The 14,267-nt window shown below is 49.1% G+C and overlaps 5 protein-coding genes across 7 annotated transcripts, besides 1 other annotated feature; 2 read left to right on the top strand and 3 right to left on the bottom strand.

The window, feature by feature from the left end:
• Nucleotides 1-409: 409 nt before the first annotated feature.
• EKO05_0002790 (D/L-glyceraldehyde reductase) lies at nt 410-1,875 on the top strand (the record flags this gene model as incomplete). Of its 3 annotated transcripts, XM_038937806.2 has the most annotated exons (4): nt 410-555; nt 613-700; nt 800-813; nt 1,029-1,875. In XM_038937806.2, the coding sequence occupies 4 exons, from the start codon at nt 410-412 to the stop codon at nt 1,873-1,875; spliced, it is 1,095 nt and encodes a 364-aa protein (XP_038801364.2). The 3 variants fall into 3 exon arrangements, with proteins under 3 accessions (XP_038801364.2, XP_059492000.1, XP_059491999.1); XM_059636017.1 differs by having other exon boundaries at nt 800-1,875; XM_059636016.1 differs by having other exon boundaries at nt 613-1,875.
• A 496-nt stretch (nt 1,876-2,371) lies between these two features.
• Nucleotides 2,372-2,433: a mobile genetic element.
• Nucleotides 2,434-5,560: 3,127 nt separating this feature from the next.
• EKO05_0002791 (uncharacterized protein) lies at nt 5,561-7,243 on the bottom strand (the record flags this gene model as incomplete). Its single annotated transcript, XM_038945133.2, has 2 exons — nt 5,561-7,090; nt 7,151-7,243. 2 exons carry the CDS (start codon nt 7,241-7,243, stop codon nt 5,561-5,563), a joined length of 1,623 nt encoding a protein of 540 aa, XP_038801365.2.
• Nucleotides 7,244-7,585: 342 nt separating this feature from the next.
• EKO05_0002792 (uncharacterized protein) lies at nt 7,586-8,323 on the bottom strand (the record flags this gene model as incomplete). Its single annotated transcript, XM_038945134.2, has 1 exon — nt 7,586-8,323. The coding sequence occupies one exon, from the start codon at nt 8,321-8,323 to the stop codon at nt 7,586-7,588; it is 738 nt and encodes a 245-aa protein (XP_038801366.2).
• Nucleotides 8,324-9,830: 1,507 nt separating this feature from the next.
• EKO05_0002793 (uncharacterized protein) lies at nt 9,831-10,706 on the top strand (the record flags this gene model as incomplete). The annotated part of the gene is made up of 1 exon (XM_038945135.1): nt 9,831-10,706. The coding sequence occupies one exon, from the start codon at nt 9,831-9,833 to the stop codon at nt 10,704-10,706; it is 876 nt and encodes a 291-aa protein (XP_038801367.1).
• A 2,141-nt stretch (nt 10,707-12,847) lies between these two features.
• EKO05_0002794 (uncharacterized protein) lies at nt 12,848-13,396 on the bottom strand (the record flags this gene model as incomplete). Its single annotated transcript, XM_038945136.1, has 1 exon — nt 12,848-13,396. The coding sequence occupies one exon, from the start codon at nt 13,394-13,396 to the stop codon at nt 12,848-12,850; it is 549 nt and encodes a 182-aa protein (XP_038801368.1).
• Between the last annotated feature and the right edge of the window lie 871 nt (nt 13,397-14,267).

The following is a 14,267-nucleotide window of genomic DNA, read 5'->3' on the forward strand; positions in this document are numbered from 1 at the left end:
GAGGATGCATGGTAAACCATACTGTGTCTTTCAGGGAGTTATCAACCACTGGCCTTTGTTCACACATATCAGCTTCATGGCTATTTCGGGCGTGGTCCAATTTCGAGAAGCAGTCTGGCATACGGAAAGATGTTTAAGGTGAATCATCTAGGTGTTGAGGTGTCTTCGGCACACCTGTTACCGACGACGAGCCCCACGCAAGCGCTAAGTGTAGAGCGATATGACGCCAGCGGGGTATCTCCTCGTCGCGAGAGCACACAATTATCCCGTCATCTACAGCTGAGACAACCATCCCAGACAACATGGTACTGCACTATGCTGTTTACGATCAACATCCCACGCAATGGATCAAATCCTGCAGCAAGTACATAACGCCATCGAGCCGACCTAATGGCCGAGCGCTGTCGTGATGAGATACTTAATGAAGAGCATCCCGCGCTCGTGGCTGGGACTCCAAACACCTCGCTGCACCTCTTTTTCATCACTCAAAGCATACGCATCCTTCAGAATGTCTTCAGGAAAGACTGCCACCCTCAACACTGGCTACAAGATCCCGTAGGCTCTACAGACGCCCAGGACTCGCAATGCGACTCTACTAACACATTGGTATAGTCAATTGGGATATGGCACATGGCAAGCCGGTCCCGGTGAGGTGGGCAACGGTGTCTACGAGGCGCTGAAGATTGGTTACCGACACCTTGTGAGTGACCCTGACGATCCCTGGACCCTGAGCAGCCGTCCTTTCACTACATCCATCAACTCTGCCGCTTACACAATTTGCTAACCTTCTTCTTTTCAGGACCTTGCCAAAATGTACGTTTTTATACCCCACGTTCTTTTCCACCTCCTTGCAAGAGTTTCTCCGCCGCTGCCGCCGGCGAGGCTGCCACGGCAACCTCATACCCAACGGTGACAGTCCGGTGGAGGTCAAGCTGGGATGCCCCTCAGTGGGGACCTTCAAGAAGCTATGACCAGTCCTCCACAACCCGTGGCTAGAAATGCTGACTAACATATTTCGCACCAATCAGCTACGAGAACCAGAAGGAGGTCGCGGAAGGTATCAAACGCGCCTTCAAGGACATCCCTGGCCTCAAGCGTGAGGACATCTTCATCACATCCAAGCTCTGGAACACCCAACACAACCCTGAGCACGTCGAAGCCGCTCTTGACGACACCCTTGCTGAGCTCGAGCTTGACTACCTTGACCTCTACCTCATCCACTGGCCCGTCAACTTCGGCCCTGGAAAGGACCCTCACTCTGACCTCTTCCCTGCCACCTCCGACGCCAATGAGGTCAACATTGACAACTCTGTCCCCAACAGCGAGACATGGAAGGCCGTGAACAAGCTTCCCAAGAGCAAGGTTCGCTCTGTTGGTGTTTCCAACTTCACATACCAAACCCTCAAGGCTCTGGTTGAGAAGACTGGCCTCGTTCCTGCCGTCAACCAAATCGAGCGTCACCCCATCCTTCCCAGCAAGGAGCTCATCGCCTACGCAAAGGAGAAGAACATCCACATCACCGCCTACTCCGCCTTCGGCAACAACTTCTTCAACATCCCTCTCCTCATCACTCGTCCGGAGGTCAAGGCCATCGCCGAGAAGAAGGGCGCTACACCCGCCCAGGTCATCCTTGCCTGGAGCCAGGTTGGCGGCCACTCCGTGATTCCCAAGTCCGTCACCCCATCCAGGATTGCAGAAAACTTCAAGGAGATTGAGCTGAGCGAGGAGGAAGTCGCTGCTATCCAGAAGTTCTCGGACGAGCACCAGGGCCGCAGGAGGTACAACGTGCCGTACACTGCTAACAAGCCTCGCTGGAGCATCAACGTCTTCGATGAGCCTGAGGAGCAGGAGGCCCCGAACAAGGTCGTTGTGTAGATTGCCATGTCTGTAGATAAATGCAATGCATGAATGAAACCTAAATTCGCAAACATGAAATCTAAACGAGAAGCCCGTGCTGACGACATACCGATGTGTCAATATTTGGTTGTCATATGCAGACAGCCGCGCCAGCGATAGTGTAGGGCGTCAGCATCGGAGAACCTGTCTCACAATAACACAGCCGGTTCTGAACTACTCAGGACCACGCACTCTAGCTACTGGAATACGCTGAGACACCCCACCGGTAGAGTGTGCGTCCCTTGGGAAGGGAGAGTCTTTCTTAATGTCTTGCAGTCACATGCAATGGAGCACTGCAGTGCTATCAACAAACAGAGTCGATAGTCTGCTCTATGCTTTTTCTAATCCTTAACTAGATAAGTGACTTCTTAAGATCTCATCTTACAAAAAAACTCTTCAAAACCTAATTAAATAATTACTTATAGACTTTGTCTACAGTGTAGCGTCATAGAGAAAAGTTACGCAAATTTGAGGATTGTTCTGACTTAGTAGTTGCGTGCATTGCGCGAATCCACGCACTGCGCGCGCAGAAAAGGTATACGAGGGCAGTTAGGTCAGAACCTTTGCCCTGGTCTAGTGTTTCTGCGTTAAAAAGAGAGGTACATGGACCTAGATAAGGTCTAGCTTGTTTAAAGGCATAATTGCTGAAAATAGAAATGCGGATAACGGTCTTCTCAAAACAGAATTACAAAAGACAGCAATCCGGGCGAGAGAGCTTAGATAGATAGTTGTACATGTTACAAGATAAGGTATTTGTCATGAAATAGTGCACCTATAAGTTAAAGAACGGGGTGTTGGAGATATATTCGAAGTCTAAGTCTTCAAAGCAGCGAGGCAGAGGCTATTTCGTGTAAATTATTAGATGTTGATAGAGATTGGGACGCCAACCTGGTTATATATAGCTGGCGCAGTTCTGCCCGCAGGTACGCGCATCTCTGCGCTAACGAGAGTAACCTCTCGTTCCCCTCACTCTACATTTCGTCAGACTGTGTACATTGCGCATCTGGCTGAATCGCACTCAAGTTCAGCCAAGGTCGCACGCCACAATGCCGCAACGCCGACTAGAGCACTACTTCATCTCAAAAGACCCGTTCACTCCTCCGGGATGCGGCTTCCTCCATCTCCCTCGATCCGTGTGTAAGCTCGTATATGATTATGCTGGGCTCAACCACGTTTTCGCTGACCTCAACTACTCCGACCTTAAAGACTACCCGATGGGCGCCTACCCTGAAATAAGGGACTGTCGTAGGCTTGATACGAACAGCTTGTACAGTCTGAGAAAAAACCCAGTGATGCTGAATCAGACGAAATTTGGAAGATTGACGATGTGGCAGAAGATGTAAAAGTTATGGGGCGTCGGTGTGGGGTCTTTTCCATGGCGTGCACCAAAGAATGCTTTTGACGTCCAAACAGATACACCGAGATGTCGAGGCTATCACGAGATTATGGCGCGTGAGTGATCATGCGCTTTCTAACCTGGGTTCTTTTCACAATTCGGCTCAATGTTCCCAAGACTGTAGTATGGCATGATGGATGGAGCGATTGATATCCGTCATCAAAGCACCTGGACCTTTCAACAGAGTGGGGAGAACGAGTCTCGAAGGACTGGACTTCGATCCTGTGTCGACTTTCTCAGCTGGTCAGACCCGGTAAGCTGAGGCTAAGTGTCGTTTTCTGCACAAAGACAGTGGACGATGCGTAAGCCATCCTGAAGCCTATGATGTGACTACCGCGACTGAAAGACTGTGGTACATGTGCGGAATTGTATGATCTGAACTGTCAGTGGATGCTCCAAGAGATGAGTTCCAACACAAAGTGACATCGAACAATCTCTGCATCGCAATTACTGTAGAAGATACACCAGATACGGTAAAACAGCTGATAAGCTCAGATATGCATGCTCTTGCCATTGCTATCCTGGCCTAAACATTGACGACATCAGTTGGTTTCACTGCTGCAGCGATTGCAAGCCAGAGACCGCACAAGGATTTGCTACTGTTTAGCCCATAGCACAATCCAGTCTTCATCTTGTAGTTGCCAGTGCGATCCTCGCATGCTCTTCTCTGTCAGCCGCCAGGTCCGTCAGGATGCTATTCCAGTATACTATGCCTGCAACCAAATCCTGGTGACGCCCTACAACAGTCCGTCATAAAGCTTATGGATCCTTACAACCACAGATGGCCTGTAACCGGCGTTCATTTCATGCAGAAAATAGACTTGAGTCTCTATCTATCCGCGATTGCCCGCAATACTCTTCGGCACATCCGCTGGCTGGAATATATTTTGCCGACTTCGGAGCGGGCCTACCTTCTTCCCAGAGTGCCAGTTTGGTACGACTACTTCGATACTTTTTTACTAATGGAAAATGCGATGAAAGTCTCCGTGCTCACCTTGACGATCAACTTCTCCGCGTCAGGGCAATCCTCGAACCACAATGTATACTACGGGGGTATGATTCTGGACAAATATGCCTGGAGGTGGCATGGAACCATCATACTTCCGGTGAGACGCTTGAGTGATGCCGGCTTGAAGGATTTCTTTTTGTACATGACACGGTTGGGTGTTGAAGAGAAGAGGAGAGTACATCATGAACAAGCCTGGAGCGGGCAGTGATGGAGAAGAACTACACGAGCACGAAGAGGGGGAACCAGCGGAGAGAATGTATAGATTGTCGGAAGAATTTGCACAGGATAGAGAAAGAATGCGATAAGAACATAAAGTTTGAAAAATGTATTTGATAATCCCTCACAACCGTTGTGCTGTGTTTACTTCTGGGCCCGGTGTACGTGTGTAAGCCGCTCAACATTGTGTCAAGCAAGGGTGACAAAGGCTGGCCAGACCAGGGATCCCATCACCAGTCGAAACGGCTTGAAGCGAATCATGCCTGGGTAGATTCAAGATATGATGTGGAGGGGTGTAGGTTCCATCGTACAACATCGCACTATCGTACAACTCAGCATGATGAGTAGATGCCGCGTTCGTGGGCATGTTGACACCAAACCAAAATTCTCATTTACGCAATGGTTACTCTACTAGGTTTACTATCATTTGCTCTTTTGAGTATCCCGCCTGAGGATTGAAAACAAACGACAGCAGGTTCGCACTGCAGTCAGCACCCGAGGTGATCATCTAGCTCTCGCCACTAGAGAAAAAGGCGTAGGAAGGGCAAGCTAGGTTAAGGGCGTAGTCTTGCCAGCGTACCTCAGCGGAAGTGACGGTGCCGGTCGAGACACTTGTGAAGAGGTATCATTTTTGAAAGAAATGGCGATGGCGCACACCTTGATGTTATTATCCTAGTATTAGGAGAACTAGGTGGAGGGTGAAACGGCAGCGATAACGATCGAACCGGTGGCTTCATGGATTGGTCCCCTACATGTCTACACTCTACGTAACTTCTCGGCTAAAGATGCACGTTGCGACTAATGGAATCCATGGCCCACCTAGAAGACCCATTACACAGTCAAATTTTGGCGAGTAAGACAGATAAGGTGGGACGGCACAATGAAGATAGCGAGCAAAAGAAAGATGAATCAAGGCGCAAAAATATACACCAGTGGGTATTCGCTAGTAAGGCATGTGCCTTCTTTCAACAGTGTTTACAATTATGTAGGACAATACCGCCATAAATGACGGCTTTTGTGCATACCCATTTTTAAAAACCTGCTTAGTTGTCTTTTTCAACACCTTTAAGTACCATTCTTTCGGCATTTCGCAGCACGCGCAGCATCTCTCCCGGCCACCACTCCTCCTGCTCCCCACACTCTGGCCACAGCCGCCTTGCAAAAGCTGTCCCGTATCGGTTTACTGAACCATCAAGTGTAGTCACAGGCAATCTTCCAATCCACCAGGACTGCTCTTCCACTAGAGACATCAGTACTGACCAATGCGCGTACACGTCCAGCGCAAAGGCTTGTGTTCGACTCAGACCTAATGCCAACCAGTCCGAGAAAGGGTCAGCAGGAGTCTCCAAGCGCTGGTCGAGCAAGGGGAGGACGATGTCGAGGTATTGCTGGGGAACTTGGGCGTAGAAGGATAGGAGGAGACGAGTCAATGGGTCGTGTGGCAGTAGGGTGGTGCCTCCGAGCTCGCATGGAAGGCAGATGAAGGATCGAAGCCATGAGGGTGATCGTGATGGGATCGAAATGCGAGGGGAGAGATAGCCTGGCTTGGAAAAATCCAGCACAGGTTCCACACCGTCTCTTATTTGTTCCAAGACCTCGAACGCCTTTTTGCAAGCGATTAGTTCGTGGTTGAGTGGATCGTTGTACTCGGAGCACAGTGAGTTGAGCCGCAAGCCGAGTCGAACGAGAGCTTGACGACTACCGACAGTGATTGTCTTGCTCGTGGAGGGAATTTCCTTGGACGCAGATGACTCAGTACTGCCAAATGCTGTTCTTGTAGCCTTGTTCATTCCTTGGCTAATATTAGCAAGATTATCGTATCCCACTACCGACAAATCTGGGGGAAGCACTTCCAGCATCCCTCTCATTCCTCTGACAAATGTTATCATATTTCGCGGGGTCGACGAGAGCCTGACGTTCGATTGCTCTGTTTTAGATCTGCTTGAAATCCAATGGTCGATCTGTTGACTCGCTGCCGCAAATGGCACCAGTACCAGGGTGCTGGTGATGAGAGATTCCAAGTCAGTGCTTCCGGAGTCTGATAAAGTCTTTCTCATCCTGTCACTTGCCTGGCCCAAGTGCTGATAACCACGCAGTAGGACCTGATAGACTGCGCTGGCCTTGGGATATGGGCTCTTGAAAATCATGTCCCACGCCAAACGTACTGCAGAGACCGCAAGAAGAGAGTGATAGACCGCCTCACTTCGTAGCGCTGAACTAGGCATCTTTAGAGGCCCAGAATGCGAGGTGGAGTCGCCCTGGCTGATGCTTAAATTAGGACAGAGGTAATACAAGTAGTATTGACAAAGGTAGGTGTCCGTCAGGAAGCTCGTAGTATGTCCATTCATGAATGTCTCTTGTCGGTATGAAAAGGCTCGATCCAGATATCGAGATATTGGAAACACCTCTGACGGTACCGGAGCGCTCCAGGATCGTTTATCAGATGCGGTTGAAACCCCTTGGATCAGAGGCTGATCGACGCTCATCAACCTAGTTAAAGGATTTTTGGAGAGATATATACATTCCAAGAAGCCTGAAACGCATCTTGTACAAGACGGTGCTCTCTCATCGCACTGAGTCGATGCGTTAGCTGAAAAAAAAAGCTCTATGTCTGCAGTACTGGAAGGACTCACCTTCTTCCTACGACGCTTACATTCGTGGCATCCACCCTTTGACTTGCGATGCCATCGCCTCGTCTTTTGGGATGACTCTTTCTTAACTGGCATCGAGGTAGAGTTTTATAAAGACTGCTGGTGATCAACAGCAGTTGTGGAATCCGCGCGACGTAAGTGCTTCGGTTCGTAAGGGTTGTGTACAGCCTACTGAATAGTAAGCAGTAAGCGCCACGTGATGTCCTCAGTTGGTGGCGTAGGTTAGGTGACGGCTGCCTGATTTGAATTAGCTTTTTTCATTGGTAGCTCTCTTCGGCAGCTCTCGACCATCGCTTTTACTTTTTCCATTTTGGTATTCCAGCAACAACATCGAATTTCTATAAACCCCCCTCACTACTCTTTATAATGCTTTCAACAGGTTTTAAAAGGACTGTAGATTGACACAGCGCCGCCTGATCAATCGTAACAACGGGCAAGACACTCATCCACAATCCGCGCAATATGCGAAGGAGTAACAGCCCTCACACTCTCAAAATTCCCAGCATCAACTCTCTTGACCCTTCCAACCGTCGCATTCCCTGGTACCGGATCCATCAGAACAGGCGTACTTCCGGCATCCTCACTAGTGAGCACTGTATAGATAGTCGCAGGCTTGCAACCCGGGCTATTATTCAACTGGTAATGCACGCTACCCATGGGAAACAGTGTGCCCATGTTCTTCCCCAATTTGCCCCCCACCTCAGGGTTCGGCGTAAGGTTCTCGAATAGTCCAAGCTCGAGCAGTGTGCCGAAGTCGACCTCGCCCTCGCTGACGACAAAGAACTCATTCGCGCGCGGGTGTATGTGTGGGAGAAAGATGCCGCATGGACCAAGCGTTCCCATGGTCATGGTGACGCCGCTATTGATCAGGAAGGGGAACGTCTCGAGGTTCGCGCTGCTTGTGGAGCCCCCTTGGCCACCAGGGACCGCGTTGCTGTTCTGCAAGAAATCCCAAATCGTGGCGTTGGTTAGGCGGTCGTTGTCAAGAAGCTTGTTGCCCGTCGAGTCGGTCAGCAACTTGCGGTACCGCTTGATCTGCGTAGGTGTGGTCAAGAGTTGGGCGATCAGGTCGGTGTTGTCGCTTGGACTGCTACCCATAGGTGTTGGGAAAGCATTGGTTGTTGCCAATTGCAAGGCAACGGCCGCAATAATCATTTTGGAGGTTATTGTAAGCATGTTTAGGATACTGAAGAAGTAGGTGTAGTGTTTGAGAGTGCGTCGTTGATGATTTAATGCTCTTGTTGATGATGAGATCAAGTTGGACTTGCTATTCTTTTTATATGATCTTGCAACACTTCCTTACTCAAATCGTTCTTCTTTACTAGAGGCGTATAGAACTGCAGCTTGTGTACCTGAGTTATACGCCCCTAGTTCTCTCGGCACAGAGTGAGGCTGAAGCATACAGTACAGTCAGCAAATACGTCACTGATCTATACGCCCCCGGTAACCTTGACTTCCTTAGTTAGATCCCCATCAGCACTTCGCAAATCCGTATACGCAACATTTCAAATTCGACGGAAGTCTAAAGCATACCGTGTCATTATTGTACGTAGAGATAGGTATTGTTGTTTAGGAGGGGAGAGAGTCGTTCGGGGGGTCATCAAATCAACAAGTGCTCAAAACTCGAGGACTGACCCAAAAGCAGGACGCAGTCGTGATAGACTATCGGTGAGCCAAAGCAGCTGCTTCGGCACCATTCAAAGCTGATCGATAAGAACAGCCAAAGCAGAAGACAATTTGCCGTCTAGCGCCATTGCGCCTGCTCCGTACACGTTGATTTGTCGCTAGGCTTCTTGGCATAATCGTGGCAGTGCTCAGCATCCTATTCTATGGGCGTGAGCAGATATACATTGTACAGTAACAAGAAGTAATAGTTCCCGCAAACTCGTAGAAGGGGAGGGAGTTGCTAGCAGAGTTGTCAACAAACAAAACGATATTCACTTTCAGAGGTGCCGCTTACCCAATATAGCAGGAGCTAGTCCTATATAGGCATCTAACTAACTCAAAGCGGCCTCAAACAAAACAAAACAAGATTGGGATATCAGTATTGTTTGTTGACTGACTACCAATCCGCTGGTACGTTACTTAAATAGGGCTGAGCGAACGGGAAGTCTTGTTTTCAACGTCCCATGGTCGTATGTAAAGGAAGGAGTGCTTATAGGACATAATGTCATACTGCGTGGCACGCTCTAGGTGGCGACTCAGCTGCTCTGGTAGTCAATCTGTTAGGATAAAGGAAAGTATGCCCAACAGACTTTAGTAAGGACCATCCAGCTTGCTAAGGAAATTTCCCGTGAAGGGATGCTAACGAAGGATAAGACTCACGCGCACACTAATCGTAAGAGGCTAGAGCAGTGTAATAAGCCACCCCGTTTTCCACCTTCCTAACCAAGCACTACGATGCTGCGGCCTGCTCTGGGCCGCTTTACGCGAAATTGCATTTTACGAAAAGGGCTGACCAGGACAGAAACTCACGAGCGTATATCTTGCCTGATATCCTCAGACCTAGATTCATAGATTTCCCCTTCGACTCTGATCTGCTTACTTGAATTTCGCCAAAGACTCCAACAAGATCGTTTCGTTGCTCCTGTGCTGTCAATAATCGAGTTAGCGCAGGTTTTGGAGCATTGTCGTAGCTCTTGTATCTGTACCGACCGCTGCGATGAGGACTCCCGCACTCTTGAGCCTCGCAGTACTAAGCCGCCACGCCCTCACCCAGAGACTGCAATACGATGAGCGCACGACAAAAGACTGCATTGGCTGGGCCGACATCTACGACAGCTCTGTCGACACCTGCGAGAGCACCTTGCGAGAGTGGGGCGTAGAACCCAAGCGTTTCCACGCCTGGAACCCTGCCGTGGGACTGGACTGCACTCCCTGGTTCAACTTGACAAGCTACTGTATCCTAACCAACGAAACAATCGAAGACAGCGTGTACTACACCACCCTTTCGCTCTCAGATTACAGCCATGGCATGCCGCTGGCAAGCATGACAACCGATAGTGACGGCTGGAGAATACCGGTTACCAAAAGCGACGCAAAATCCCATACAACCAGTACGATAGCACCAATACCATCTCCCAGTACATGGAAAGACATGGGATGCTATGTCGACAATTGGAACGATGGTGAGAACGGAATCAGAACGTGGATCCTGGACACTCGTTGGCTCCCGCGAGACCCGGAAGAGACGGTGGACAAGTGCAAAGAAAAATGCCACAAGATGCAGTACAAAATTGCAGGCCTCAAGCTCGGCGACGAGTGCTGGTGCGGTGACAGTAATAATGGGACGTTGGCGGCGGACCAGAAAGAGTGTAACATGCCTTGTGGTGGTGATGCGAAAGTCATGTGTGGCGGCACTCTACGCCAGAATGTTTTTGGAGCCGTGGACGATATAGATGAATCTTCAAGTGCGAGTGTCAGTACTGCAGTTACTGCGTCTGCGACCAATGGCGGGTCTGCGGCGACTGGACCAACTGCGACTGCGACTTCTGGAGCAAGACGTAATCTGGGACTCTTTGGGATGTGGCGGCGGTAATATGTTATAGAAGACTATGTCGTGTCTGTAAGATACTGTATACTTTCTCCGGGAAGTCGTACAGATTGTGGGAAAGAGTGTCACAATGCCCGTAGACTCAGGGCTTTAGAGTCAGTCTTCGAAATATTCTTTTAGGCGTACTCCAATCCTCCAAAGATGCAGTGACACTGTATATAACTTATAATGTTGGACTCGAGATCAACTTCTCGAAGTTTCCACACCACAGGGAACAAATTAATTGCAGAGACTATTAGCAGCTTCATTCTGCGCAACACCCTATATTTTCCCAGGCTGTCCTCAAAGGAAGAGTATTTGCCTTTAGCAACCAATGTCTTCTCAGGCCAGGGAACATGATAATTTTAATGGACAAAACTACCTCTTCTCTCCCAAGCCAACTTGTTCCGCATTCGTGTTCTTGGGATGGAGGCGATATAGAACCTGAGGCGTGGCTTATTTGTTGACTCTGAGATCAGCTTTCAACATGGTCGACCATATGGATTTTTCTATTTGCGACTCGTAAAGTTTTTGCTTTCCCAAGCTACAAGAAAACAGCAGCTTCCTGGGCCATCATGTAGGCTCATGTGTGCCTGTCGTAATATGTGCGGCACAGGCCTTAGACTCACAGATAGAAAGGTCTGTAGGAATAGCTGCCGAGTAAAGTTTGATCTGTCACTAAGCCCATAGAAACAAACATATCCATTTTGATGTATTCCAACGCGGTAGATTCCATCGCATCAGGGCCAGAATCTGGGGACTGAGGGTGCAGTGCCCCCGTTCTGGACTGCCGAAGCAAATGAAACTATGCTTAAAAACTCTACTGAAAATGAACTTAGGTAGCTTTGTGATAGTATCTGCATAGTATTTTCTACCATGGCAGCATCAAAGTACTGTTACACATGCACCACTAGCCCAACCTATTATCTCATTGCCCTTAAAGTGGCATACAGAGCAACGCCTGCAGATCCCCCTCATCAAATTATACCGTTGGCTGCAAATCAGCAAGTTTCCAAATGCCCCCTCAACTCTCTTGAAGAAATGCTTGATTACCCCAAGCCCTGTCGCACTGGCCAGTACCTCCATCCCTCTTTTCCCCTCGTTGTCAGTGCTGAAGCAGATGTGATGAGCTCTGATCTGGTAGGTTCCCGTGATCTCCCCTTCCCCAGATTTCTCCCGCGTCGACGTTCCAAGAAAGCGCTGCGTCGAAACGAATGGGTTCCCCAGGCGCTTTTGGATTACTCATCATGTTGACGTGGTCGGAAGCAGGCATCGAAGGCCACTTGTGCGTCTCATTCATCACGGATCTGTAGTCGATGTGAAGTTCTGGATTCACAATGCTGGCGAGACGCTTCCAGTCCTTGGTGTCATAGATTTGAGCCCATGAGAAAGAGAGACTAGTGCATGCTAGATATTCTGGGCGCGGTTAATGAGGTGGGACCGCATCATATCGCCTTCAGAGATCAATCGCTTTCAATATAAATCAAGAGCTTTGTGGGGTATACTGTGGAAGTTTTTCTGGCCAGCGCATGCTATGCTTGCCTGGACGGTTGCACTCATTGTTTTCAAACACCCTGTCGCATTTTTGCTCATGACTACGTCAGCAATCGGCACTTTTGTCCGCATGTCTCACGATTTCCGTTTACTACAACATGCTTCTGAAAGATCCAAAAGACGAGTATCACAGTAAAGATGGATGGTCTCCCTTTGTGCTTGCAAGTTGACATGTGAGTAGATATTCATACATCACCAGCGCCGCAAAGACTTAGATAAGCTGCGACTTCCGCTTTCACATCAGTAATGGTGGCCTTGCCTTTGGACCGGCGGTCCGCAAATAACACCTACGATTATTCTTGACGGTTCACCAGAAGGTTCTGTGACGAAGCGATTGAACATGGTACTATTAAAGCCTTTTGGATTGTCGGTCGATTAGTACGGGTAGTCCTTGTCTAGATGGGATATTGCGTTTTTCCGAAAAATCAGGTATTGCCATTAGCTTGCACAACATCTCATGCGTTTGAGGTAACAAAATCTCTCTACCCATCTTTCACAAAACTCAAGCTATCCACCCAAAAAGCAGTGGGTCTTCATCTAATGAAGCCTATAAGGCAATCTGCGCAGTAGGCAGAGTAAACCATTAACAGTGCTCAGAAGTCGTGCGTCCTGTTGTACTCTCTGTGAAGCACATCGCTCAATGCGCCACCAAGCACAACATCAATAGGCGCCCAATACCTGACCCCAACCTTGAACGCCATCCTTACCACCCAACTCAAGCTGCCAAGGTAAGCACCAGCATCTACATGCTGCCTCACCTCATCCTCATTCCTCTGGCGTTCCCTCTCGTGACACCAGCGCGGAATCAATGTTCTATACTCCACTCCAGCCCCTTGCAAGACCAATGTCAGAGGAACGAAGAACACAACCGATCTATGCATGGAATTCATAGTTTTTGGATTCCGGAAAACGTTCGCGTGTGCCGTGAAGCCAAAATCGAACATCTGTGATGCGTGTCGAAATGCCCCAACGCCTGCGACGAATGGCGCGGCATCGACTAAAGTGGCAGTAAGATCGGTACGTTGGAGAAACCCTGGGAGGGTATCAACGTTCCTCGCAGCGCCTTGACCTACGCGCGGATGCCAGTCATTATCGCCGGGCTTCTTGAAGTTCCAGAACAAGGGGTATTTCAAGAATGTCATGTTGGTGTCAAAGGGACGAGGTTCGGCTGGCAGAGCGAAAGGTTATTACGAAGCATGTATGTATAAATTCGTTTTTGAAATTCCCACAGGTCTGCTCGAAGAGTCTGAGTTGGTTGTTTGAGCAGTTCTATTCGGAGAGTTGAGCATGAATATCGATGATGTAGACAGATCGAATGGGGCAAGATCGGCACTTGAGATTGAGCCTTTCCTTTTTCGGCCATCCTGCTTGCCACAGCTTGCATGGCATGTAAGTAGAGAAAGACCTTATAGTGCAGTGCGCCCCATCAAAGGCGAAACAAAAGGCTCTATTTCAGATCAAGCAGAACTATGCAAGAAGACGAACGAATATTCGCTTCCTGGCAGCAAGCGCGATGGAATAGCAGTATACTGCTACCATTCTCGTTACTTCAGAGAAGTGCCTCATGTCCAAGCACCACCAGACAGAATTTGAAGAAACCCATGGAGATTTACTTCGGTGAGAGCGCAAGAGAATTGCCTTGAGTGCGTTGGGACCGAGTGCGTTGGGACCGAGTTCGACGTTACCGGCCGCACATGCATCTTTCGATAGTCAATCCCAGATTGACAATATGACTTTGCTCTTCCCCAAGCTGTCACTGATGATGATCTGATAGCTCAGTGAAGGGTCTAAAGTGATTGCTTGAGCAAGATGACGATCCTTACCACTGTGCCAAATGCTTCATGTTCCTTCTATTCACTGGTGCTATTAGTGACCAGTCCACACCTCACCTTCAACCTCGATAGATCCTTCGTAATCTCTGAGCATCCCTCCCGCTCACGCTGTGGACGCGCTGCAGAGAAGATCAAGGTATAAGTGCAATCTGCTCCATACGGTGATGAACGAGTGAACGAT

The sequence above is a fragment of the Ascochyta rabiei genome, chromosome 4, assembly GCF_004011695.2.
Source record: "Ascochyta rabiei chromosome 4, complete sequence".
Lineage (NCBI taxonomy): Eukaryota > Fungi > Ascomycota > Dothideomycetes > Pleosporales > Didymellaceae > Ascochyta > Ascochyta rabiei.